The 25,131-nt window shown below is 44.6% G+C and overlaps 1 protein-coding gene across 2 annotated transcripts in view; it reads left to right on the forward strand.

Annotated features, from left to right (window-relative positions):
- The first annotated feature begins 10,590 nt into the window (after positions 1 to 10,590).
- Positions 10,591 to 25,131, forward strand: part of RPAP1 (RNA polymerase II associated protein 1) — a 42,844-nt gene continuing 28,303 nt past the window's right edge. The window contains exons 1-7 of one of the 2 annotated variants that reach the window (XM_062635746.1): positions 10,683 to 10,884; positions 12,303 to 12,488; positions 15,523 to 15,802; positions 16,743 to 16,891; positions 17,499 to 17,591; positions 18,931 to 19,111; positions 22,430 to 22,606. In XM_062635746.1, coding sequence (XP_062491730.1) covers positions 15,613 to 15,802; positions 16,743 to 16,891; positions 17,499 to 17,591; positions 18,931 to 19,111; positions 22,430 to 22,606 — 790 coding nt within the window. In that variant the 5' untranslated portion in view covers positions 10,683 to 10,884; positions 12,303 to 12,488; positions 15,523 to 15,612. Of the gene's footprint in view, positions 10,610 to 10,682; positions 10,885 to 12,302; positions 12,489 to 15,522; positions 15,803 to 16,742; positions 16,892 to 17,498; positions 17,592 to 18,930; positions 19,112 to 22,429; positions 22,607 to 25,131 lie in introns of those variants that run through there. The other variant, XM_062635747.1, reaches the window with a different exon arrangement.

Genomic DNA, 25,131 nt, shown 5'->3' on the forward strand with positions numbered 1-25,131 from the left:
GGCTTTGGGGCAGCCTGAACAGCTTCATGGAGGTTTTTAATTTCTTTTCATTTCCACAGACACTCTTCTTTTGATGCTGAATAAACTGTGATTTATTTCATCTAAACCAATCCTGACTGTTGCTTGGGTTATAGCTGCAAGCAGCCCCAAGGACTGGCTAATTGGCCCTGCCATCTTTATGGGTAGAAGTTGTCTCCAAGGATATTTAGCCCCATATTGAATTTAGGCTTTTAATCTGAAAGGCACAGGCATGTACCTCTTCTGACCCGCTCTGTTGTCAGTGTTCTGCTGGTACCTGAAACCAAGACATGGGAAAAAGACTAAAGATGAAAAAGACCTGCAGAAGGGAAAATGAAGGTTGCTGTCCCTGAGATTTAAGCTTTGTAAATGTCATCTGTCACTTGGTACCTTTATTTCCACCTCTCTAGCTCTGGATTCAAGGTATCAAATCTGTTATCAAGGTCACCACAACCTGAAGGAACAAGGGAAAAAAGGAAGATTGGATTCCAGACAGTACCGCAAAATCTATGCAGATCAGCTCATTCCTTAATTCCAGAAATGCAGAGGATCAGTGTCACTGGTATGAGCTGCCTGAAGGGGCTATTTTTGTTCTTCAGAAGCTTTCCCCTCTATTCTAACACAGATTAATTATGAATATTTATGTACATAGCACCAAAAATGTGACAAGCAGTTTGGAGGCTGGCTTGCAAAATATGTATACCATATTGCAAAAATTAGCTCTCTTCTGGGCTTGGTGCCTGGTCACTCTCTAAATAGCTAGAAAAGAACAGAGACAAGACGCATTTGTAGTACTTCTGCCTCTGTTCAGAGCAAGCAGAAACTGGAACAGTCAGGAACTGCAGTTTGTTTAAGATCAGCCCCCTGTCACTCAGAGCATGCCTCTGTGGAAGCATTGATAATCCTTCCTCTGAGCTCAGCTGGGCCATTACACTGATGTAACAGGAAGAATTTTGTTCTGCTCTTTAGTGAGATGTGGCATTTGGGCTGAATTTGAAAAGACCTGGTACTGCTTTAATATATACCTGGGATGCTGGTGTCTGCCTTTCAGATGAGACAGCTATCAAGATCCTCAGCATTTCTGGCCATCAAAACTTGCAGAGCACTTTACTGAAAGAGAAGCATTAAGCTTTCTGTCCAGGGGAGTCTCCTACCAGGGAAATTGCAGTATAATGACTTCAAATCACTTCTCTGCTGCTCCAAAAAATAGCATAAATATATGCTGTTAAAGAACTGCTACATGCTGCCCCAGAGCTGACAGTAATGGGAAAAGTATTTCCAATACAGATGGTTTGTTAGTTGACTTATGCAAATCGGCATATTGGAGGAGAGGAGCTATTGCTAAATATAAAGTCATACTGTCCTACAGCCTGTGTGAGCTGCCAAAGAACTGCGCAGACTATCCATAAGGAGCAAGTCCAATGATTTCAACAGGCTTTCAATCAGGCTTTTAATATTAAAAAAGAAGCATATTCCTAGTTAATAATAAGCTCAGCCATTTTTAAATTACAAATTCAAATGTCTATTGGAGTCACAAGTGGCAGTTCCTTGACTGTATCTGAGTCTGTGTAATCCAAAACTCGTCTATTATCTTTTGCAAAGCCCGTAAAGAGAGAATGCTGCATTGCTTCAATATTAACACTTAGTGCAATATTTGTGAATTAAATTGTGGATATAGCAAAAGAGAATCTGTCTGGACCATTCACAAAATGAGCTTTGATATCCTTTTAGTAAGTAAAAAGCTGAAGGGAGACATCAATAATTTATTAGCACTTGGATTACATCCTCTAGTGCTTGTAGTTTGCTGCCTTCATGGAAGAAAAGAGGTCAAAGGCAATATTGTCTCTTAGGTTGTGAAGTCTTTGCATACTCTAATATGTTGGTGCTGACAAAGGCAAAAACCTCTGGGGACCCGACATGGCTGGAAAGCACAGTGACTCACAGATGTGAGGCTCAAGACAAGGGCTATCTCCAGAAGGGTGAAGTGCTCCTCATTCCTTGTCATCTCCTGACATTGTCATCTCCTGGCACTGCTCATTGCCTTTTTATTTCTCAGCCCATCTCTACACTCCAGACTTTTGCTTTCGTACTGTTTCTCTAGCATTATCTTACATATTCCTGCCTGTCTCCTACCATCTCTTTCCTGGTGGCAGTAATGTCTATTCTCAAGCTCTAAGCTTAGTAATGCTATTGTCACGTTGCACAGATATGCCAGAATTTGCACTGGTATTAGATCTTTCCTCTCAGAATGAAATGTTCTTCCTTCTCTTCTATTCCTCTGGCTTGTGCCTTTCAATTTTGGCACCCACTTTCTGTTTCTATTTTTCCCTTATCTTGCTCCTTCTGATGTGCTATTTCCAATACCTGAACAATCACCACCCCCCATAACATCTTATTTCCCATTTTTTTTAAATCTTTAAGTCCTGAAAAATCTTTCCTAGTGTCCCTATCACTGTCACCAAGAGCTTCCTCTTCCCTCATAGCATGCTCGAGTCATTCCCAAGAAGCACACAGAAATACACACAGACTACTCTTTTGTAGCACCCAAACCTCCATTTTTCCTGCTTCTTCAAACTGTAGTTCTTCCTTTCTGTGGCTGCTTGTGAGGGGGAACATCTCCAACCTCCACAGACAGAGACAGAAGAGATACTGCCCTCTCAGCCCCAGGTAGGACATAAAGAGCCACGAGCAGAATGAGAGACCTAGAGCTGCATCTGCCTTTGTGCACAGGGGTTTTGTTTTCTACAGGTGCTGACATTTCCTATTCCATGTATGCTGAACATACCTGCATAAAACTAGACAGATCTGAGAGAGACAGGCAGCAGCAAAAAGTCATGCCTACAAGAGTCCACCAGCATCCTCTGAGGCTGCTGTTGCTCCTCATGTTCCAAGACTGAGCTGATGTACCCTGCTTTTCAGTGGGACTTGGTAGCTCAGCTTAATGCTAGCCAGGTTCTGTCCACACACTGCTTTGGAGCAAATGATGACAAAAGTCTTTTTACAAATACAGTAAAGGCATCCCAGTGGGGTGCTACGGACAACAATGAGGAATTTGAGCCCCCCGATTCTCTCTCAACACCAAGAGGCTTTGTAAATGAAAGGGACTAGCAATGGAAGAATCTGCTCACAACATTTTGTTACCTTAAGACGGAAAGAGAGGTCCTTAGACACAGAAGGTGGGCAGAGGAGCAGTCCTAGGCTAGGAAATCACCAGTGGCTCCAAGCATCAAAGTGTGGCTGGAAGAATAGCAAATACCTCTGCTCCTTAGCAGGAAATACCTAAATGACATGGGGTTTGGCTAATTTCTTTCCCAAGTTAAGCTCAGCAGCCTAAATCTATCCACTGACCTCCACACTCACGACTTCTGATGCAGAATAGCCATCTGGACAGTGCCATTCCAGAGCCAAGTCAATGAATTGGAGAGTTCCCAACATTTTCCCACGGGAAGAAAGCTGGGCAGTTGCTGCTGCTGTACATCTCTAGAAGGCAACTTGCCAGTAGCCAGGGCTGCTGTCCAGTGCCAAAGAGACTTTTAAAATGCCTGGGCCTCAGTGACAAAACAAAATGAAAAGGTGCACACATGCATCTGAGCAATCAATGCATGGTGACATCGGGCAAGCACTGGAGTGATCTACTGAAGAATAGGGCTTTTAAATGCTGGTGTTGCTAATGGTACCACTAACAGGAGGGAGGCTCTCTGCCTGTGAGCTTTCCTCTGGCCACTGACAACTTCTTTGCTCCTTACGTAGCCAACTGCCATCAGAGATCACAACAGCTATAAATACTTCTGAAAATAATATGATAAATAAAAATAAACCACCCAACAACACTGAAGAGAACCTTTTGTTAAGCAAATAATGAGCATAAAAGAGTACTCCTCAAGAAAGATGTTTTCACATCAACCTTGTAGAGAAGTGAGTACAGCTGAAGCTTTTTGCTGATTTCGGTTCCATCTCCAAGTATCACCAGTGAGTGAACAGTCCTGTCCTGGTGCCAGGCATACATCAAACTTCACAAGAACTGAGCCTCTGGAAAAAGAGGTGCAAAGCCATTTCTTCAACGGCAACAGAGTTCAGAAGTGACTTGGCACTACGTACCAGTTCCACATCTAGATATTAGATATACCATGTAATAACAGTACAGTTCTGGTAGTTTCCTTAGAATATCTCTTTTCTATGTGTCTCTCACACCTTGGTGGGTGTCCTTTTAGACAGTTGTTTCTCATTAGGCTGTTTGTCTCTCCCTACCCAGCAAGTTGGGTGAAGCAGTGTGTGCTGCTACTTGAGAAGCAGAAAAGCCCACCACCAGCATGCTCCTCTGGGAACTCACAGCTTTTCATGTCACCCCCAAGGAGATGGAAAACCAGCTCTGGCCTTATAAGACTCCATGGGCAAGTAGTCAGTAAGACCAGGCACAGCCACCCACCACAGCCCTATATGTTTCCAAAGATGAAAGCAAAACCCCAATGCTATGTGACAGTTAGTTTTGCCAGCCCACTTATATCATCAGGACATCACAATCATCACTGTTAAAAACTCTTGGCAGATCTAGCAGCATTATCACAGCTATTCAGAGTTAAGTACTTCAGGCTTGGGTCCACTGGCAGTACAATCTAGCTGCTGTGCATGCACCTTGCACTGCATATAGAGCTCCCTAAGGTGAGTGCATCACAGAGGCCATGTTTGCCATTCCCAGGGTATAAGAATTGGAGCTTCCCATGGAAAAGGTGAAGTGTCTTTTCAGTATACATTCTGGCTAGTACAGATGGGATTTGGATAAAGCACATATGCATCACTCTCATGCTGTTCAGCTGCAGAAGTATAAGGTTTTCCCCATGATCCAACAGTAAATAATCTGAAGAGAAGAAAGGAACAAATCCTGAACTGACAACAAGACAGCCAGTGCTTCAGGAGATTTGCCATGGAGGATTATCATCTGGGCATATCCAGTGCCTTAAACTGTCTTAAATTGTGTGAAATATCAGGCTTAGGCACTTTGACAGGCTTCCTTTAAAATCTATGAGAGAAGACTTGAATGCACCCACTATGTCACTCAGATTCTGGCAGACACATCCAGAAGCAGCAGCCATGAGAGACACTGTCCTCAGCCCAGAGAAGCTGGATTTCAGAGCTGTTGTTCTCCTCAGTGCTCGCAGGGGCAGAGGGCACTGTCAGGCAGGGTCAGCTCAGAGACCATTTTCGTATCAGCCTTCTGTGAGGCAGCGAGTGTCAATGACGACGCGTTCACCATCTGTTCAAACACTGATTTTCACCTGCAATACCCTTCAGAGGCACTGTTTGAATGACCTGACTTGAGAAACACATTTGCTTGACTGCCCCTTCTAATTTCCACAGCAGTCTGTTCTCTGGAGTCTCAGCTGTGGCAGCCAGCTTTTAGCTGGGTTTTACTTTGAGCTTGTAATGAGCGTGATAGACTGTGATATAGAGATGTTACATAGGCTGAGTGAGAAATAGCTTTATTTGCTGAAGATGTGTGTTATTTTGGGATATTCTCATTTTGTCTGATAAAAATGGCATTTCTGTAGAAACAATTGATAAAAAAAACAATGAAGAGGAAAGCCCATGCTAACTGTCAAAAGCCAACATAATGTTCGGCAGACGCATTGCTAGGGATGAGTAAATATTCTGCTCTTTTGGGCTTTTAAAATACACAACCCTTCCCCCTCACTTTCATGTTTAAATCAATTCACATTGGGCATGGGTGCCTGAGTTTTATTGGTGAGCAAGTAGAGATTTGATTTAAAACATCGCTGCTTAACCTAGTTCCAGGGATGCCCAGGAGCCTTTGCTCAGAGAGATGCTTCTGACACAAAGTCCTAAGGTTCCACCCCAAAAGTAGACCAGAGATGCAGAAAAAAACATTCAAGGCTCTGTGGGTGGCTATCTGAAGATATTATCTTCATCGGGGACTGTAGCAACAGGACAAGTGGAAATGGGTTTAAACTTAAAGAGGGGAAGTTCGGGTTGAATATGAGGAAGAAGTTCTTTACTGTGAGGGTGGTGAGGCACTGGAATGGGTTGCCCAGAGAAGTGGTAAATGCTCCATCCCTGGCAGTTTTCAAGGCCAGTTTGGACAGAGCCTTGAGTGACATGGGCTAGTGTGAGCTGTCCCTGCCCATGGCAGGAGGTTGGAACTGGATGATCTTAAGGTCCTTTCCAACCCAAACTGTTTTATGATTCCATGATTCAGACACACCGACGATCTCAGCTCACCCACCATGTTCTCCCAGCAGCAAGAAAACTGCCATCGATGCAGTTTTGCTCTCGTGCATGCACATTTCTTTCAGAACGTGTATTTTTTTCCACTATCACAAAGAGTCCTGATGTGCTGTGACGACAACATTGCGTGTATGTCTCTGCTCTGGCGGTTCAGGGCTCTCGCATTTCCCGATGGATTCCTGCAGATGTTGGTGCCACTGCACAGTGCAACTACTCCTTTGAGGCATGATACATATTACCATTCCTTCTGAGTTCAATGCTTGGTCCCTTGCAGAGTTGAACCTTTAGCACAGGTGACAACTTACTACCAAACATTTTGTCTTACCAGACTTAAGTCTTTTTTACAAGTGAACACAGTTTAGGACTTTGTATCTCGGACCGATCCCTTATCACCATTTGTTTCCCATTCCCAAGCAGAATGTGCTGTGTGCTGCCTACCACCCAGCTCTCCAGCTACTATATTCTCAACTTCAGTTTCTGTCTTCTGGCAACAAACCACTAGGATTATGTGTTTCCTAGGTCACCTGCTCCTTAGATAACTCATCCTAATATTTATCATCTCTGCAACACAGGTAATACTGTCGCATTTACAGATTTAGCCTTTCTAATCCCACCAAAGCTACTGCCATGTTGCCTTTGTCATTCTGATCCCTTGAGAAAGCATTTGGCTGTAGGCGCTCATGCTTCTCTCTGGTTTGGGAGACCAAAACTGTCCTCCAGAAAGTCATGTGGATCTATTTGCTTGTGGCAAGCTAGAAGAAGGGGTTGAAGGAGATTGTTAGGGCTGACAACCTTTTAAAATGTCATAAAACAGCTCTCCTTAAGTGAGGGATGTTTGAGTTCACCTCCAAAGCCTCTTAGAGACATTCTGGTGGGAATTTCTCTGCTAGAATAGTTTATCAGATCCACGCAAATGTGCTGGTACTTACAATTTATAGGATAAATATGAAAACGCATATGCATGATTTATTGATAGAGCCAAAGCCATATATAGCGCCCTTAACTGTATTATTAAAACTGAAGGTAAATAATTAATGGAATGAAGAAAAGATACATAAAACTCTGGCAGTTTCGATGGGAAGCATTCCTGTCTTGCAGTAATTAAAACTGAATATATTCTGAGTATATATCTTTCTCACAAAAAAAAAAAGGATTATTTACCCACTTCACATGCATACCAAGAGACACTGTGTGTGGCCACAGAACCTGTGCAGGCAGCAGGAGAGAAATCAGGGAGGAAAAGTGCTTGTGGCTGTCAGGTTTGAATGCCACCCCCCACTCAGGACAGGTTTACTGTCCCTGGATACTGACCAGCTCTGCCTGGTTGACCTTCGGGTTAGTTTCAGGTTAGATGTAACTCAAATAATACATGTTATGTTGGTTTTGCAAAGTTCAGCGCTGATCATTCACATGAGAAGTATTAAAGAAAGGTAGAGGCTTACTTCAGCAGAAAGCAAGAAACAAAGTTAATTTTTATAATGATTAGAATCAAGGGACTACTCAAGCAAACCAAAATTCAGGTAGCAATTGCTTATGTCTCCATAGGCACCTCTCCTGGGCTTAAGAGAAAAAGAACTGTAACTCAGACAGGCCCTTTCCTGACTCAGGCCATCCAGTTTTCTGAAGTGACTCAATTAAAGACACATAGGGTCAAACACCCTGTAGCATCTCTTGGGTATCTTTTTCTCATTGGGTGAACAGTCATTCATTTACATCATTTCTATATTAACAACGTGAGTAAGGTCAAAATGACCTTACAATTAGTTATTAAAGTCCCTGGAGTCAGAACAGCTCAACCTCATAAGCGGTTGTAAGACAGTTTTAACAGTCCCAACACTTAACCCAAACACACTCCAAAGCAACCACTGCCAAGGCCTCCCTGCCTCATTGTTCAGGTAAGAGAACACAAATTTCTTCATCTGGATCCACAGAAGATTGTTCCTAAGTTTACCATCAGCAAACCTTGAAGTGCAAGAGGTCTTCTGCTCGTACCAGCGTATCTGCCAAACCCTTCTGTAAGATCAGTGGTGCTCTCTTGTCTGGTCTGAAGATGAATGGTGCAAAACACTAAAATACTAGTTCCACTTTTTGCTTCAAGCAGAGGCACAATCCATTTATTTCAATGGATCTTGATTTCAACTTTCACAGACCCACAAGCAACAATATATGATCAACAAGGCACCTTAAACTTCCCACTTTGATCAGCCAGACCTATAGTAGCAAGAGAGTCCTGGAGCCACCAGCAATGTTGAGCAGCTCCACTGAGGAAGGAGAATAAACTGCAGTTATAGAATCATAGAATAGTTAGGGTTGGAAAGGACCTCAAGATCATCTAGTTCCAACCCCCCTGCCATGGGCAGGGACACCTCACACTAAACCATGCCACCCATGTTCTTGAGGTTTAACTGCAAGAAACCTGAACAATTATTTCAAGGTTTTTCTTTCATCCCAAAACAGCAGAAACTGGGAATGACAAACTAAGGTGGCAGATGGTGGTGGAAGGATAACAGTTGATTTCAGTGAAATGGAGAATTGGACATCCCGTTTCTCAGCAGTCACTGCTATTCCTGAACTACAATTGACTTTAATGTGATTCCAGTGCCTTTAGGGAATGCAGAGTAGAGCTCCACCAGCCAAACTGCAGTCTGGCAGCGTAGCATCAGAGAAGCACTCCCAGTACTCTTGAGACTCCCTTCTGAGAATCTCCAAATGTAATTAAGAGCAGTTCTACTTATTCTTTCTGCTAAGGGCACCTATAAGCACCAGATGTAATAGGAGTAACTGCTCAGACACCTGTGCCAGAGCCAAAAGCTCACAAGGCTAGAACTGAGGGCTCTCTTGGCTACTTAGTCCCTTGGTCTAATGGGGCATCTGTGAGTGATTTTGGTGGTTCCTACTTCAAGAGGGGCTCAACGACCTAAAAGAGTGCAGTCATCAGCTTCACCACCTCGGAACACGGTTGCTGGTCAGCAGGCACAGAGCTGAGAGAGAAGTTTTCTGTCCAGCCTTTTCACTGGGAATTTTAGTTTTGTATGTGTTCGTCACAGCCAAGTTCCCCACCACTGGTTAGGACTGGCTGTTGACAGGATGAAGGTTTATCTTGGTTTCTATAGATTTAAATGCTTTCAATGCTTGTAATGCATAAAACTTGTTTCTGGCTATAATTTCAGGGTGGTGAGGCACTGGAACAGGCTGCCCAAAGAAGTGGTAAATGTTCCATCCCTGGCAGTGTTCAAGGCCAGGCTGGACAGAGCCTTGGGCAACACTGTCTAGTGTGAAGTGTCCCTGCTCATGGCAGGGGGTTGGAACTGGATATCTTAAGGTCCTTTCCAAGCAAACCATTCTATGATTTTGCTGCAGCATCACAGCTTTCTGACGGGATAAAAGACCCCAGTGAGATCCAGTAAACTAGAAAGTGCTGCATTCCTTAAAGCATTAGGGCATTTGTGGTGCTTCCCAAACAGTGGGCACAGCGGTGCTGGTGTCCAAGCCCGAATGACAATCTCAGCCTGGTCCTGTGCTCACAGAACTCATTTCCCAGATAAAAAGGCTGAAAGGTGACCAAGCACTAAAGCCAATGTTAAAATCAATGCTTCTACAAGTTCTGACAGCTTTACAGTAGTTCCTAATAATGCTTAGCATTTATGAATAATGAATAATTAGGCATGAATAATAAATTATAGCCATGTTTATGTAGCTCTATGTATCTGCTCTCCTGAAACACATCCAGTCTCAGGCACATCAATGCCCTATAATAATGAAAAGGCAGAGTTTCTGTATTTACATGTATGTATTTCTTGACATGCAGACACACACTATTTGGTTCAGGTGCCCTGTATTTATATCCAACCAAAGCACCCGGAGAGAACTTGCACTGGGACTGCTCGGGCTAAGAGCAAGCCCGCAGACGTTCAGTTTCTCCCACCAGCACCACCAGCAGCGGACACCCTGCTCACACCTTCTCGCAGCCAGCGGGAGAGCCAACAAGAGACCTGCCTCGCAGGGACTGCGGGAACACGGCAAGCCCGCAACCCTGGGGACACAGCGGAGGGCTCCCCTGAGGCGAGAGAAGATGGCGCTGGCTGCTCCCTCAGCACCGAGCCGCTGGCGGCAAGAGCGGGTGGAAGTGACGCGCGCCGGGCGGAAGTAGCCGGCTTGGGACCGGGCGGAAGTGCGGTGCGTGAGCGGCGCGGCCGGGCGCGGTGTGAGGTGGGCCGTGCTCGGGGCAGGCCGTGCTCGGGGCAGGCCGTGGGGCTGCAGGGCTTTGGTTGTGCTGTAGCGTAAAGAGGAGCGTGGTTGCAGGAGCCCTGCGGCCTCTGGGCGCCGCGGTCCCTCTGCGGTCCCTGTGGCGGTGGGTCCCTCCGCCGAGCAGCTCCCTGTCAGTCTCCGGGCCTCGCCTGCGGGTGTAAGACTTCGGTTTAGACTCGTTTAGCGGTGGGAGTGTCGGGACGTATCTGCTCGTTAGTTTGTTAATAGCAGCTCTTCGCTTTTAGTTCTATTTCGTGCCATGCTGAGACCATTTCTTGGTTGCAGAGTCTTCAGGCAAGCTGGGGACGGCAGCGTTTCTGCAGGCGAGGTGCTGTGTGTGTGCACATGGTGTGTGCCTGGCAGGCAAAGGAACAGTGAGTCTGATGTGACCAGCGTGAGATGTGGAGCCTCGTTGAGGAGATGTTCTCGTAGCTTTGGCTGGGGGTTTCCTTGCGGGAGGAGCATCCTCACAAGTATCTGCTTTCCCTATAGCCCGTAGAAGTTACTGACTCTTTTGTGGAGCCTGGGCTTTGGTCATTACACTGTTGTGTGCAGAAAAGTGTTTTTGTGACAGAGCAGAGCATGTACATCACCTTTTTTGCAAAGTAGCCAAGAATCCTGAGTGAGGCATTCATTGACCACTAGAGCAGAGCAGTTGTACTTTTCCACTGACTGCTGAACTGCCTTGGAGAGGCTGAGATGTGCCTGTTTGCCTCTCCTTTTGATTTCTTACCTCAACCAACAGGTCTGAAGAAATATGATACTTTGAGGCACTGATTGTGAGAGCAGTACCTTGTATTCCTCTTTGACCCAAATCTGATAGGAGTCAGAGTTGATTCTTTGGTTTTACATTTCCTTGCTACCTTTTCTCTTTTAACTTTCCTGTGGTTACCTTCCCTCTGAAGGAGGTAACCTCCCCTGTGGAGACAGGCTGTGAGAGTTGGGGTTGCTCGGCCTGGTGAAGAATAAGCTCAGGGGAGACCTTAGAGCAGCTTCTAATGCCTAAATAGGCTGACAGGAAATATGGAGAGGGCCTTTCTGAAAGGGGAGGTAGGGAAAGGACAAGGTGTAGTGACTCTAAAACTGAGTGAGGGAAGCCTTAGTTTAGATACTGGAAATAAATTCTTTACTGTGAGGGTGGTGAGACTGGCACAGGGTGGCCAGAGCAGCTGTGGTTGCCCCATCCCTGGTGGTGTCTGAGGCAACACCTGGAGCAACCTGCGCTAGTGGAACGTGTCCCTGCCTGTGGCAGGGGCTGGATGAGCTTTAAGGTCCCTTCCAACCCAAACTATACTGTGATATGATCCTGTTATATAACTGTGTCTAGTTCATGACTTCTGTTGTATATGTCTCCTTCGGGCTGTAGGGCTCTGCTGCTGTGCAAGAAAATTGCGTTGCAAATGCAGATGGGCTAGAATAATATAAACCCCCTAATGGTATTGGATTATATCAATTAAAGTGCAGTTCTTTGTGGCCCAATGGAACCTCTAAAAGTCTTGGCCAGGAGTGGGGTGGTACTTTGCTCAAATGCTGTGTCTGATTATTCTTATGTTTTATATCTGCTGAGAGTAGTGGCAGGGGTTGGTAATGTGCCTCCAAAGCTTAAATGTTGCTTCTGGAAAGCACTGGAGGAGTATTGTAGACCTCAGTTTATCTGTAAGGTAAATGCCATTCTTTGTGATGCTCTGGTACAGGCTTACACTTGATCTGAAGCTGGTTAATCCAAAATTAAACAAGTGCTGGGCATGTGAAGCAGTCTGCTTTATTGCCTTCTGTGCTTTTGTGTCTTCTTGAAGCCTGGCTCAGACCATTGCTCTCAGCTGAGTTTGTAAAACTTCCTGCAGCACTGATGGGCTTTTCAAACAGTATCCTTGGAAAGTCCAGAGCATGACAGACAGAAAGATACTTACTGAGACTTTAAGTGCAAACAGAAAGTACAATAGCAGATGATAGTGTGTTCACAGAATAATCACTATGTTCTGGTGTGTCTTGTGGTCCTTTGACAGCATTTCTGATCCCTTACATGTGTTCGTATGATAATATCCTCGTGAGGCTGCATATGTTGGCTAGATGGTGGTCCCTCCAGGCAAACAGTTTGTGTGTGGTTACCTCTTAAGTAGCCAGCTGCCGGGTTGGAGATAACCAGCCACAGGATGCTGGGATTAGTCCTGATCATCAGTAGAGTGTTATTTTTCTTGCATGTTTTCTCTGTGCTCTGGTGGATAAGAGTTTCTCTTTATGATGGCCAGGTGAATGTTGCCAGTGTGCTTGGATGTCTTTCATGGGGCATGGAAAAAGGTACCATTGGAAAGCAAACTCTTTTCACTACATTCTGTCTGTCCGTAAGTTCCATATGTACTTAAGCAGTTCTTACCTCATTGGACTGCCGAAGGACCAAGTCAGAGGCCTTGGTTGTATTAGATTTCTAGACCCAGTTGGATCATGGAAAGAACACTTTTAAAGCTTTTAGTTACTTTTTTACCAAACTAGCACCCACCTCTGTATTGACATCTTGTAACTCTTCTGGGTGGCCTCTGTATCCCTATGGAGGAAGGAACGACTTTGAGGAAAGGGTTCCTGGAATAACTAACCTTTTTAGACAATGACTGCATAGTTGGCTTCTTGTGCTTGACAATTCCTTGGGCAAATGAAGGCAGTTTCAAGGCCTGCTGTATTTTTAGCTATTCGAATACACAGAGACTTGCACAAGTGTATGGAGATCCCTGTGTGGAAGAGGCTTATTTCAGAAAGATTAGCAGCACACTTGCTTATGTCTGTTAATCTTAGCATCATCCCCATTTTGGCTTTGAAGCCTGTGATGATGGGGCATGAAACATTTGGCTTGATGCATGTGGTGCTACTTATGCATATCAAAGAGAGACCTATCAACTGAAGTATGACTGTTGGAGCCCCTGTTGTGGCAGAAAGCTCCATAAATTAACAGCAATAGGTATGTGCTTACGCTAGGAGTACACAGAAAGGGAGCTGTCTGCAGAAGTTGCAGATTTTCCTGTGCAGTTGCAAGGGAACAGTGCTGAAAGGGAGTGTTTCTGCTTTCTCAGCATCAGTCAGAACCACAATGACATCCCAGGAGTGTTTTTGTTAAGTCCTCCTCCAACAGTAGCAATGCACCACAGCAGTGTGCCCCATTCCCTTCCTGCCCTGAAGTAGCCTTTGCTAGCGGCAGTGTTCCACAGATGTCCTTGACAGCATTGATAGAGAAATTGGGCATTTTCCATGAGTGCTGGGGGTGGGTTTTGTTGTTCAGTGGGTACAGGGAAGCCCCTCTTGCTGCTGCTTGTGCCGTATGTAGGCTTGGTTTAATTGGAAGTTGTTGTTCTGGGACTCTTGAGCTTACAGGTTTCATTAAGATTGGTGTTTTGAGATGTCTGAAATAAGCAACTAACTCGTGATGTTGGCATTGAATGAAGAAGTCTGGGTCCTCAGCCATGTAGTGCTGAAGTGAATAGAGTGCCTGGAAACCTTGAAACCTCTGAAAATCCACTTTGTTTTGGTAGACAAAACTCTTTAAGTCTGAATGGCTTTTAGTCCAGCTTTTGCACAAAGTAAGGGGCATGAAAAAGAATTTCAGCGAGTCTTACATGGTTTGTGGTTTTACAGAGGCCTTGATTTTAGAAAGGTAACAAACATAGAACTCTCTGGAGCTCTTCGTGCTCTTGGAACCAGAAGCATCACACCTAACTAACCTTGGTCAAGAATGAGGACCCTGAAAATAGTGTAACTATTCCAAGTATAGGTGATAAATACTGCATGCAGTAATTCTTGTGTCTGTTAGCATGCTTTCCACAAGATATCTCTCCACGTATTTTACAATGAAGTATGATAATAGCATAAGACAAAACATTGGTTTCAGAGCAGTGGCTGTATTTGCACAAGGGTTGAACTTTGCTTTGGTCTTAGATTAAAACAGAGACTCATTTCCAAGCTTTGCATTTTCTCATATGTACAGCCTACCCATATAGAATATAACTGCAGTTTTAAAATCCACATCCACTTCCCTTCCATACTTCACAATAAATTGTCATTGAGTCCTGATGGGCTTTTGAAAAGTGGAAGAGATCAAATATGTACCAAACATTTCAACATACCAAGTGTGGGAGGTGTCAGGTCTGTAGCATTAGTGCTGCTTAGTGACTCAATTAGTGTGAAATGTATTTGCAAACACTTTACTTGCTGCTTGTCAGAAATAGATTGATGGTCCCAGGCTCTGGGAATAAGAGGTGAGAGTAATACTCACAAGTATTTTCATGCCCAAGAGAATGGAAGAGGAATAGTTGCCTTCCCAGTAAATTCTTACATGCACAGAGGTAGAAGTCTTTATAAATACCATCCTTGGCTTTCCATTTAAAACTGGCCTGGGCAGTGAATGAAAATGCTTGGAAATAACATGACTTCTGTCAGTGAGAGGTCAGTGAAAGACTGAGAGAGAAGAGAGCTAGAGCAAAAGGACTAGATAAGGAAGAAAAACTGTTTTCACTTGGGAGATATGAGCGTGAAGGAGAGCACAGTCAGTGAGAGTGAGTGCATTGTCCAAATCTACATGCACAGGCTGTTTCATCCTGACAGGAATGCTAATGCTGGGATTCAGAGAAGACTTTATGCTGGAGGGGGGAGGTTTGCATGAGACTATGTCTCTGATGTTCTGGTTGGTGTTGATAATGGAGGAAGCGAAATCTGTTGTCTTGGACAAGGTGCTTCTGTGGCTTTGCAAATCCAAGGCTGTGTTGTTGGCACTCTGCAGTGATGCACTTGTTGGCTGGCTTTTTGCTGGAATGATGCCATTCTGCTTCCAGCTGGCTGCTAGACCAGGTGTTGGCTTGTCTAGTAGCATGTTCTCTGGCAACGAAGAACAAGGTGAATGGTTTGTCTGGGATTCTGGTACAACTAGTTGTGTCCTGGGGTGATCCTGAAGTAGGGTGGATGTGGTATATACTGGAACAGCAGAGTGGTACAAAAGTTAATAGTTTTCCCTTGCTGTCCCCATCCTCTCTCCAGGACCTCCAATTCTGTAACCAGTTTTCCACATCTGCAGTAGTTTCCATGTGAACAGTACACAGGACTGGATTGCAAGAGCAAGAAGGCAGGATGTTGTCGAGACCAAAGCCTGGGGAGTCTGAGGCAGACCTGCTGCACTTTCAAAACCAGTTCCTGGCAGCCAGAGCTTCACCTGCAGTAAAGGTTGTGAAGAAAGCAGACAAGAGGAAAGGGGAGGAAAGGACCACAGATGCTGAGAGACCCCCACTACAGGACAGCAAGGATGTGGTCATGTTGGATGGTAATTTCCCTTGTGGGCTTATTTGGATTACCAGAATTCTGTGTCTCTTTCTGTCTTCCTCACTGCTTGTGTTTTCACCTCCCTCTCAACTCGGTGTTCCTTTTGCCCTGCATGTGTGTCCTTCTTGCAGTATTGTTTGTTCTTAGCCTTGTTGGGAAACACACTGGTCCAGTATTCCTGGCATCCAGTAGAACCACGTTTCCAACACATTGCCTTTTGCCTGTGGTACCTTGCCATCCTCAATGCAAGAGGTGTTTTCTGTGATTTGTACCCATTGGACACTCACTGCTTACTTTGCAGTCTGTCCAGACCCTGTTCCCAGTATCTCTGAGGTTTAGCCCTGCTAAGAGCTCCAGCTTTCAGCCAGCAGATCTAGCTTGATAAGCTGCCTTCCTACAGTTTTGTTTTCCTCCATCAGTACTAACTGTAACATTTCTGTTGTGTACTTAATAGTCTGAGAAGCTCAAGGTGTTTTCTTAAAAGCAACAACTTAAATTCTATAGTGCTTAGTTCTAGGTAAGAAAACATGAACCCAATTTATAGGCAGGGAAAAGGAGGCCTTGTCTTGCTCGTGATCATACAAGTCACTCACTGTTAGAGCTGGCAGTGGAATTGTGCCTGGACATAACCTGCAAGGACACTGTTTGTTTCTCTAAAGCCTTGCTTCTTCCCTTAATATTTGCAGTCAGGCCTCAGTACCCTTTCCTGCTTATGGAGCTCATTGAAAAGACCTTGGTGCCAATACATAACTAATAAAATTGAGAATGTTTCTCTCTATTACCCAGTGCAAGTCAGAGACAGAGGGCTTTTTGCTTCCTCATCTTGGTTTCTCATCAGAGCAATAGGTGCTATTAGGGAGCCTTGGTCTGATACCTATTGCACAGTAGTTACGTATGAGTAACCTCACTGCTTTTTTTCCCTTATTATTTCCCATCCCCAGATTTTCCTGATACTTTACCAGCTCTATCTCCAGCTCCTCCAAAAAAGTCAAAGGTCAAAAGTGCCTGTGTCCACTTTGAGGATGAAGATCCAGAGGAAAGACTGGAGCGTCATGATCGACACATCACAGCAGTCTTCAGCAAAATTATTGTATGTCTACATTTTATGTGATGCTCTAGTTTGGGGTTTTGTTGGTTTGTTATTCGGTTGGTTTTCCTTTCTTTTTTTGAATGCTGTGAACTAAATGGACAAGGATGAAAGGTTCTGTTGCTGCTTTTTATTTCTACAGTGTAGTGAAGCAGTTGTAGCACTGTAGTTGTGCTACAACTGCTCCTTCAGGGAGCTTCTTGAAAGAAAAGTTCTTTGTGGCTATTTTTGCTGTCGGCTAAATATGGGTCTGAATCTGCTTTCCAGTCTAGACTGCCTACAGGTCACGCTGCCTGCATGCAGGCATGTGCTCCAGTGGGGATTTGGGTGAATTTCTGGACTTTCTAAGGAGGATGTTCTCATTGCTTTGCACTGGCCCAGATTTTTTCCTTTGTCTGATTCTTGGAGTTTGGCAGCCCAGCCTTTTGGAAAATAACCTCACTTCATCTCTAAATAAGCACAAGGTATTCTGAGCCTGACAGTGACGCAGCAGGAAGCTTGTGAGCTGCAGAGCTGAGAGATTTTGAGTCCACTCTTAGCTAAATGATATAAAGTGATATATATCTGGCTGTTGTGATGGTTTCTACAGGGCTTTAATTTCTTGATGCAGGAACGAGACACAAGTGCAGCAGTGGTGACCATGCCAGTGCCCACTGGAGACCCATTTCCAAGGACATTTCACCGCTCTGAGATAAAAAGTGAGGTAAGATTGGGAGCAGCTGTTTTATGCTACCTTATTCATGACTAAAATTTGATCACAGCAAAGCCTGATGCTTGGGTGGTAGGACTCAAAGTAAGTGACTTGGCCTGCTGGAGGTTATGAGTTAGCTCAGCATCTCTCTTACATTTGCACATTAGTGTAGGAGAGAGTTCTACCAAGCTGCCATTTAGGTACCTCACACCCTGCATCTAAATAACTCTGGAATCCTTTAGGTTTAGGAAAAAGGTGATCCCCCTCAGCTAACTGTAGTGAGATGGATCAGGTCTGCACTGCTGTAATAGAATTGATCCCGTTCTGTTTTTCTCTGAGGGTGAAACCTCAGAGAAAAATAAACCTCTGTTAATTTATCCACCAGGTTTAAGTTCATACTTACTGAAGCTACGCCCGATTTCTCCTGACATGACAGTTGAGTGTGGTTGCACAGATTATCTTTTGCAGCTTTTTGGATTTTGGCATAATTTCTGAGGCTGTAAAGCCGGAAACCATGGCTGCTATCACCAGGCATTGCTACAGTAGCAAGAGTTGCTAGCTGAGTGGGAGTCAGATGCTGGGAATTGGTATGTGGTTGATAGCTGTTACTTTGAAGAGGTAGCTTACTTTGAAGGACAGCTTTTTTGAAAGAGCGATACTTTTGAAACTACCATTTTTGTTTATCTAATGTAGGAGTACACAAAGCAGCTGCCCAATGTTCAGACTGTCTTTTGAGCAGCTTCTCTGGACTAGGGATATGCAAGAGGTTTTTTGCTTAGTCTGCTTTGGATTTCTTGTGCATCCTGTGCAAAGCTGTTCACAGCCATGTCCTTCCATCACCTAGGCAAGCAACACAGTAATTTAGTCAGGATTATTTTAGCACCAGGTGCCCATTTCTTACTGTGTAAATCTTTTCACCCTCCTGCTCTCTAATCACCTTATAAGAAGCCTGTTCCAAGCATGTGGTGAGCACGGTGCAGTACAGCCTCTTTTATCCTCAGAAATCCAAAGTAGTCAGCAATGCAGTTTCTGAACAGCAGGAAAGCTGGAACTGTTGTGTTTGGTGATATTTTAAGTGTACTTGCCTGGCTTGAATTCATTTCTAATTAATCATCTTCCTTCTCTAGGTAGAAAAAACAGTAATGTTTTGTCTTTCTGTCCTAGCATTAAAACCTGTCTTAAGATAAGAATAATGCACGTATAGAAAATGCAGGTGGCTGCCAGCAGCTTTTCTGTATCACACCCCAGAGTCTGATGTGAAGGAGTCTTTAGCATCGGATCTATACATTTGTTAGTGGCAGGTGTGCGGGGGAGTCTGGAAAGAGGTGACACATGGCTTCCCTGTTTGCAGGTGAAGGTGGCATCTGGAAGAAAAAGCATCTTTGCACAAAAGATGGCAGCGAGAAGAGCTGCTGAAAAGGCAGCAACAGCCCCCTCTGCTGCCGAGTGCGTGCAAGTGGGATCTGCTGCTCCGGGCGCCCAGGATCCTGAGGGGTCAGCAGCAGAGGCGCCTTTCCTTGGCTCCAGGGATGGTGAGTGGAGAAGGTTCTGCTTATCCAGCCTACTGTATTTAAGTAGCCTTAGTAACTGTAACATCACTGCACCTGATTTTTAAAGTAAGGTAGCACTTCTGTCCTCAGTTTATGAATCTCAAGGTCACTTGGAATGTGATTTGAAGGATTTGAAGTGGTCTGAGACCCAAATTAACATTCTGAAAATTGGGTTAGCTTTCTCACTGGTTTCCTTTTTGCTTTGCACAGGCCCAAACTGGTTTGTTTTTCAAGGTCCTTGTCTTCCTTTTCCTCTCTACTATGTAAAGTTTTTCTTGTTTAATCTTTGATTTCCGCAGTTTTAGGAAGAGGGTGGTTCTTGTGCCTCATGAAGGCGTTTGAGACTACTCTGATGCGGGTTCTCACTCCTACCTAGAAGCTGAAAGCTCAGTCTTCTGTCACCAGATCTGCTGCCATGAGACTGTGGCTTTGCTTCATAAGGAAGGCTGTGAGGCAGTGCTGATGAGTCAGTGCCACCTCCAGCAGTTACTTGTCTGACAGCAACGTGACAAGGAAAGATGAAACCAATTCAACTGGTACCAGAATCTCCAGGCATTTATGTTTTTTGTCTTGGACTTTTATTTACTGTTTACCTAGGACCACCATGTGTCTGGGCTTTTTGCTGACACCTTCCTTTTCACATTGATATAGAGGCCAGATAACCCATTGAGGGTTATCATTGTTTACCTAAGTTTCCCTCTGCCCTGACTCTTGTCAGAGAATTGGTAAGAGAATCCCTGGATGTGCTGTGCACTGCCATGCACAAATCCACCATCCAGGTCAGTATACTGTGCCCGCCTAATAGCCTGTTACAATTGTGCATGTGTACTTCTGTCTGAGAAATCTCAAAGAGGGAAATCCAGCAGCCCGAGAGCTGTGATCCTCTTGAAGTAGAACGCTTTTGAAATGTAGTAGCACAACAGAGGGATCAGAAAATGGCTTGGCCTCTTCAGCAGGATTGTTGGGCAGGATCACTTCAGGAGCTCACTTTCTTGTAGTATCACAGTATCACAGTATGCTAGAGATTGGAAGGGACCTCGAAAGATCATCTAGTCCAATCCCCCTGCCAGAGCAGGAACACCTAGGTAGTGTTACACAGGAATGTGTCCAGGTGGGTTTTGAATGTCTCCAGGGAAGGAGACTCCACAACCTCCCTGGGCAGCCTGTTCCAGTGTTCCGTCACCCTCACTGAGAATAAGTTTCTTCTCAAGTTTAAGTGGAACCTCTTGTGTTCCAGTTTGTACCCATTACCCCTTGTCCTATCACTGTTTGCCACTGAGTAGAGCCTGGCTCCATCCTCATGACACTCCCCCTTTATATATTTATAGACACTTATAAGGTCACCCCTCAGTCTCCTCTTCTCCAAACTATAGAGACCCAGCTCCCTCAGTCTTTCCTCATAAGGGAGATGCTCCACTCCCCTAATCATCTTCGTTGCCCTTTGCTGGACTCTCTCCAGCAGGTCCCTGTCCTTCTTGAACTGAGGGGCCCAGAACTGGACACAATATTCCAGATGGGGTCTCACCAGGGCAGAGTAGAGGGGAAGGAGGACCTCTCTCGACCTACTAACCACCCCCCTTCTAATACACCCCAGGATGCCATTGGCCTTCTTAGCCACAAGGGCACAGTGTTGGCTCATGGTCATCCTGTCGTCCACTAGGACCCCCAGGTCACTCTCCCCTACACTGCTCTCTAACAGGTCATTTCCCAACCTATACTGGAACCTGGGGTTGTTCCTGCCCAGATGCAGGACTCTACACTTTCCCTTGTTATATTTCATCAAGTTATTCCCTGCCCAACTCTCCAGCCTGTCCAGGTCTCGCTGGATGGCAGCACAGCCTTCTGGCGTGTCAGCCACTCCTCCCAGCTTAGTGTCATCAGCAAACTTGCTGATAGTACACTCAATTCCCTCATCTAAATCGTTGATGAATATATTAAATAATACCGGTCCCAGTACTGACCCTTGAGGCACTCCACTAGTTACAGGCCTCCAACTAGACTCAGCCCCATAGACTACAACTCTCTGGCTTCTCTCCTTCAGCCAGTTCACAGTCCACCTCACTACCTGATCATCCAGTCCACACTTCCTCAATTTAGCTGTGAGGGTGCTGTGGGAGACTGTGTCAAATGCTTTGCTGAAGTCAAGGTAGACCACATCCACCGCTCTGCCATCATCCATCCACCGTGTTATTGCCTCATAAAAGGCTAAGAGATTGGTCAAACATGATTTCCCCCTGGTGAAGCCATGTTGACTGCCCCTCATAACCCTCTTATCCTTGATATGCCTTAAGATGGCACCAAGGATAAGGTGTCCCATCACAACATGTTTGTGCCTGGTAACCCTCAGCTTAGTTGCTGATGGTGTGAGGCTTGCTGAATCTTTTCCCAGGTCACTCTGTCTTCTCATCTCTTTCTGCTCAATGAGCAAGACAACTGGTGTGGAAATTACATCAAACCTTACTGATATGATGAGTGTCATTGATGCTATTCTAACAGGGGGTTGATGCTTTCAGGGTTGGCTGGTTTAGTGTCATAGGGATGTTCCAAGTTACTATTTGGAGTATATGAACAAAACATAAGAGGGCAAGACACTAAGTCAGGCCCTTGTATAGTGGGCTACAACACAGCTGGAGGGTCTCATTCTGGCCAAAAGAGCATGTTACCTGTCTGCTGGAGTAAAACAAAATGGGCCTTTACAAAGGATTTAGATCAGGTAACAAAAGGAGACTTGATCCTGTTCAGGGTAGGAAAAATGCCCCGCTGCTGGAACTTCTAATATGTGAATACAGGACATTGTTGGAAGCAAACATGCCCATGTTGAGAATGGCTCTTGTATCACTCCAGAAACTGGTGTGCCTAATCATTTTAATTCTTTATCTCACTCAACAAATACTGAGTCAGGATCATGGTTCAGCTGAAGTATGAATGTGGGTTCAGGTGTTCCTGAACAGAGAAGGTGCCTGGTATTCACTAACTTGGCAGAATGCTCGTTAGTTGTGAATTATGCTCCAGTTTTCTTGCTGTTGCTTTGCATTAAGGAAACAAAATCCCTTCCCCCCCACCATCCCTCCCAAAACTCCTAAAGAAATGAGGTAGAAATGACATTTTGTTGTGACATGGGATGAAAGCCCAAGTATTTTAGTTTTGTTTGAAACGAAACTAAACTTCTTAACTGCTATTTTAATTCAGCTTCAAAGATAAAAAGCAAATTATGCAAATGTGGTAATGACAAAATTGAGATGCAGTCGTCATGGTGTAGGCACATTAAATCACTAACTGCTTTCTCTGCTCATCTAACAGATAAAGCTGGTGACTTTTTGACATCTCGGCAGCCTTGTCTCATAACGGGAGAGGGTCTTGGAAGCCAGAAGAGTGAGGAGGAAGTTCAAGCTATTCACAGAGAGAACTTGGAAAAGCTACAGTCCATGTCTGAGGAAGAGATCCTGCAGGAACAGGAAAGGCTTCTGGCTCAGCTGGGTATGTGTTTCCCAGGGTGAATTCTAGAGACATGGAAGTTTACTGAATGTGTGGCTATCCTAAAGTCTTACCAAATTCACAGATCAAAGGTGGGAGCTTGGGATTCCTCCTCATTGTATACATGGATAATTTAGCTTCCATGTCATGTCAATAGCTTGTGAGTAAGAATTAAGTGTGAAGGAATTAGAGTGCTTATTCCTCAGTGAGAGGGGGCTTAGCCTAAGTCTGTCTCATCTCCCCTTTGCTATGGGATAAGGTGGTCCGTGCACTCTATTACTTTGCACACCAAATACCTGGTTACACATACATATATTGAGGTCCTAAAATGTCTTCTCTGAAGCAGATTAGAAAGCAAAGCTATTCTTGGGATGCTTTCCCAAGTGCAGTGCTAAGGTGAGAGAGCACCCTTGGTCTTCCCTTCTGAAATGCCTGAGACTTGGGCCAGAACTGTCAGTACCCAGGTAGCGGAAGCATGTGGGAGATTTCAGGTTAAGTCTGTACTTGCAGAGCAGAAAAACAACTGGTATTGTTCTTGACGAAGTGTTTTAGTTATCTGGCTGGTGGATGCAGATGTTCTGTCAGGGGTCTAATCTCTGTTTTGGAGTCTTGTCCACAGTGGTGCTCTGGGAATGCTGATGACAAGATGGGGGAGAGGGCTGAATGTGGTGTGTTTGAGAATTTGTGGAATCTAGGGCACCATAAAACTGCTGGCATTGGTTTCGGTGATTTTGTACGCTCAAGAAGAGCAGACGTGCAGATACAGGTGGCAGACAAGGGGTTTTGAAATTCTCCTAAGTTCAGATTCTCCAGCATCCAATTTAGGTGTGAGTGGTATTTTAAATGCCTGAGTTTAGCTTAAAGATCGTATTAACAACCTTTACTTCATTGCAAGCAGCATGGGTATAACTGGAAAGGTGGCACAGGAAGTGTGCAAAATAGTTGCAGACAGAACGTGTAGGTGTATCCCTTGTTCAGGCAGCTGAGCTCTTCCAGCTACCTGAGATGAAAAAAATCCTGGTTTTTAACTTCACTGCTCATAGCAATGGAATGTGCATGGAAAAGATCTTGTTTATGCACTTTCTCCTTGTGTCTCATTCATGCTTCTTGTCCCTACTGCTCTGTCCTTTGGGACATTAGTGAAATGAATGGTTACTACATAGTTTTAGAAGGCTAGGATGTATTTTAAGTATTTTTGTACAATAAGTTATTTTATAAAACTGCGTATTTGTTTATATGCCCTGTGGGTTAAAATTGTAGATCTTTCAGAGTTTGAGGCTTTAAGGAAACTGGGAGTAATTTTGGCCTTCCCGAAATATCTGTGGTTAGTTAATTATGCATGATGAATCTACTCCTAAGCGAAATGCTGGCTTATGGATGAAGCAAGGAATTGGACAAGCAGAGAAATGTGGATTAAAGAGACTTTTTCTCCATATTCAGGAGAGTGAATCATTTGTGGATGTTTAATGGTGCCCAGGCTCTGAATTAGCATTTTAATTACAAAGCAGATGAGTCCATGGTGTGGAGCATGAGGATGGGTAGGCAATTTCATGCTGGACAGTGTCTTCAGGATCTTACTGGTGATACTGCTCTGGTTTTGCCCATGGAGACTCTGAGCAAAAGCAGGCTGACTTTCGGACATACTGTGCACAGATTGGCATCATCAGTGACGTGTTAGTGACTGTCTGTGTGAAGTGATGAAATAATGAATACAGTCCTTTTCTTGCCGTGCACAATGAAGTGAGAGAAAGTTGGGAGATCTGCTTGCATACAGGAAAAATACATGTGCTTTAATGAGCCTGGGCTGAATGCCTGTCCTTCACCAAGGGAGATTAAACTGCACTGGGAGGAGAGTGTGCAGCAGTCACAAGTGTGGGACAGATCCCTGCATCCTGAACTGTTTCAGAGACACAGGAGTAACTTCCTTTCTGAGATGACTTCTCAGGTACAGAGCACTTCTGAATCCCTTGTCCATTGTCATCCTAACAATGGATAACCAATGTCAGTGTTACATTCTGTCTACACTCTATGCATCTGTGACGCTGCTTACTGGAGTATCTCTATACCTTTTAGAGTCCCAATGCACAAGCTCTTCTTGTTCACCTCTGGCACCTCAACACCGCATTCTAGATGAAAAGTATTTGGAGACAAAGTGCTCAGTCAAAATGATGTGTGGTATTCAAAGCAGATTTGAAAGTAAAATTATGATCGTCTGATATTTTCCTATTTTAGAGCCATAGGAATATTATCTGTCCTTCAAAGTGCCCCTACCTCCCAAATGTTCCTCTTCTCCAAAGCATGAAAAGAATTACTATGTTTCTGGATGTTGTCAGACCATAACTGACTCTCAGGATGGGGAGTCAGTTCAGAGCAAACGAGATCTCCTTCTTCTAACACAATATCTAGACCGTGCACTGCAGCACTAGTGCAGTTTAATAAAGAGCAGGTAATTCACTGTGGTGTCTGTTCCATGTATTCTTATAGTGTTCAGGTTGTCGCCCCTGAGTGTGGCACTGAGTAGGCAAACT

This window comes from Pezoporus occidentalis, unplaced genomic scaffold (genome assembly GCF_034315485.1).
Source record: "Pezoporus occidentalis ecotype Australia unplaced genomic scaffold, CSIRO_AGI_Poc_V1 ctg46, whole genome shotgun sequence".
In the NCBI taxonomy this organism is placed as follows: domain Eukaryota; kingdom Metazoa; phylum Chordata; class Aves; order Psittaciformes; family Psittacidae; genus Pezoporus; species Pezoporus occidentalis.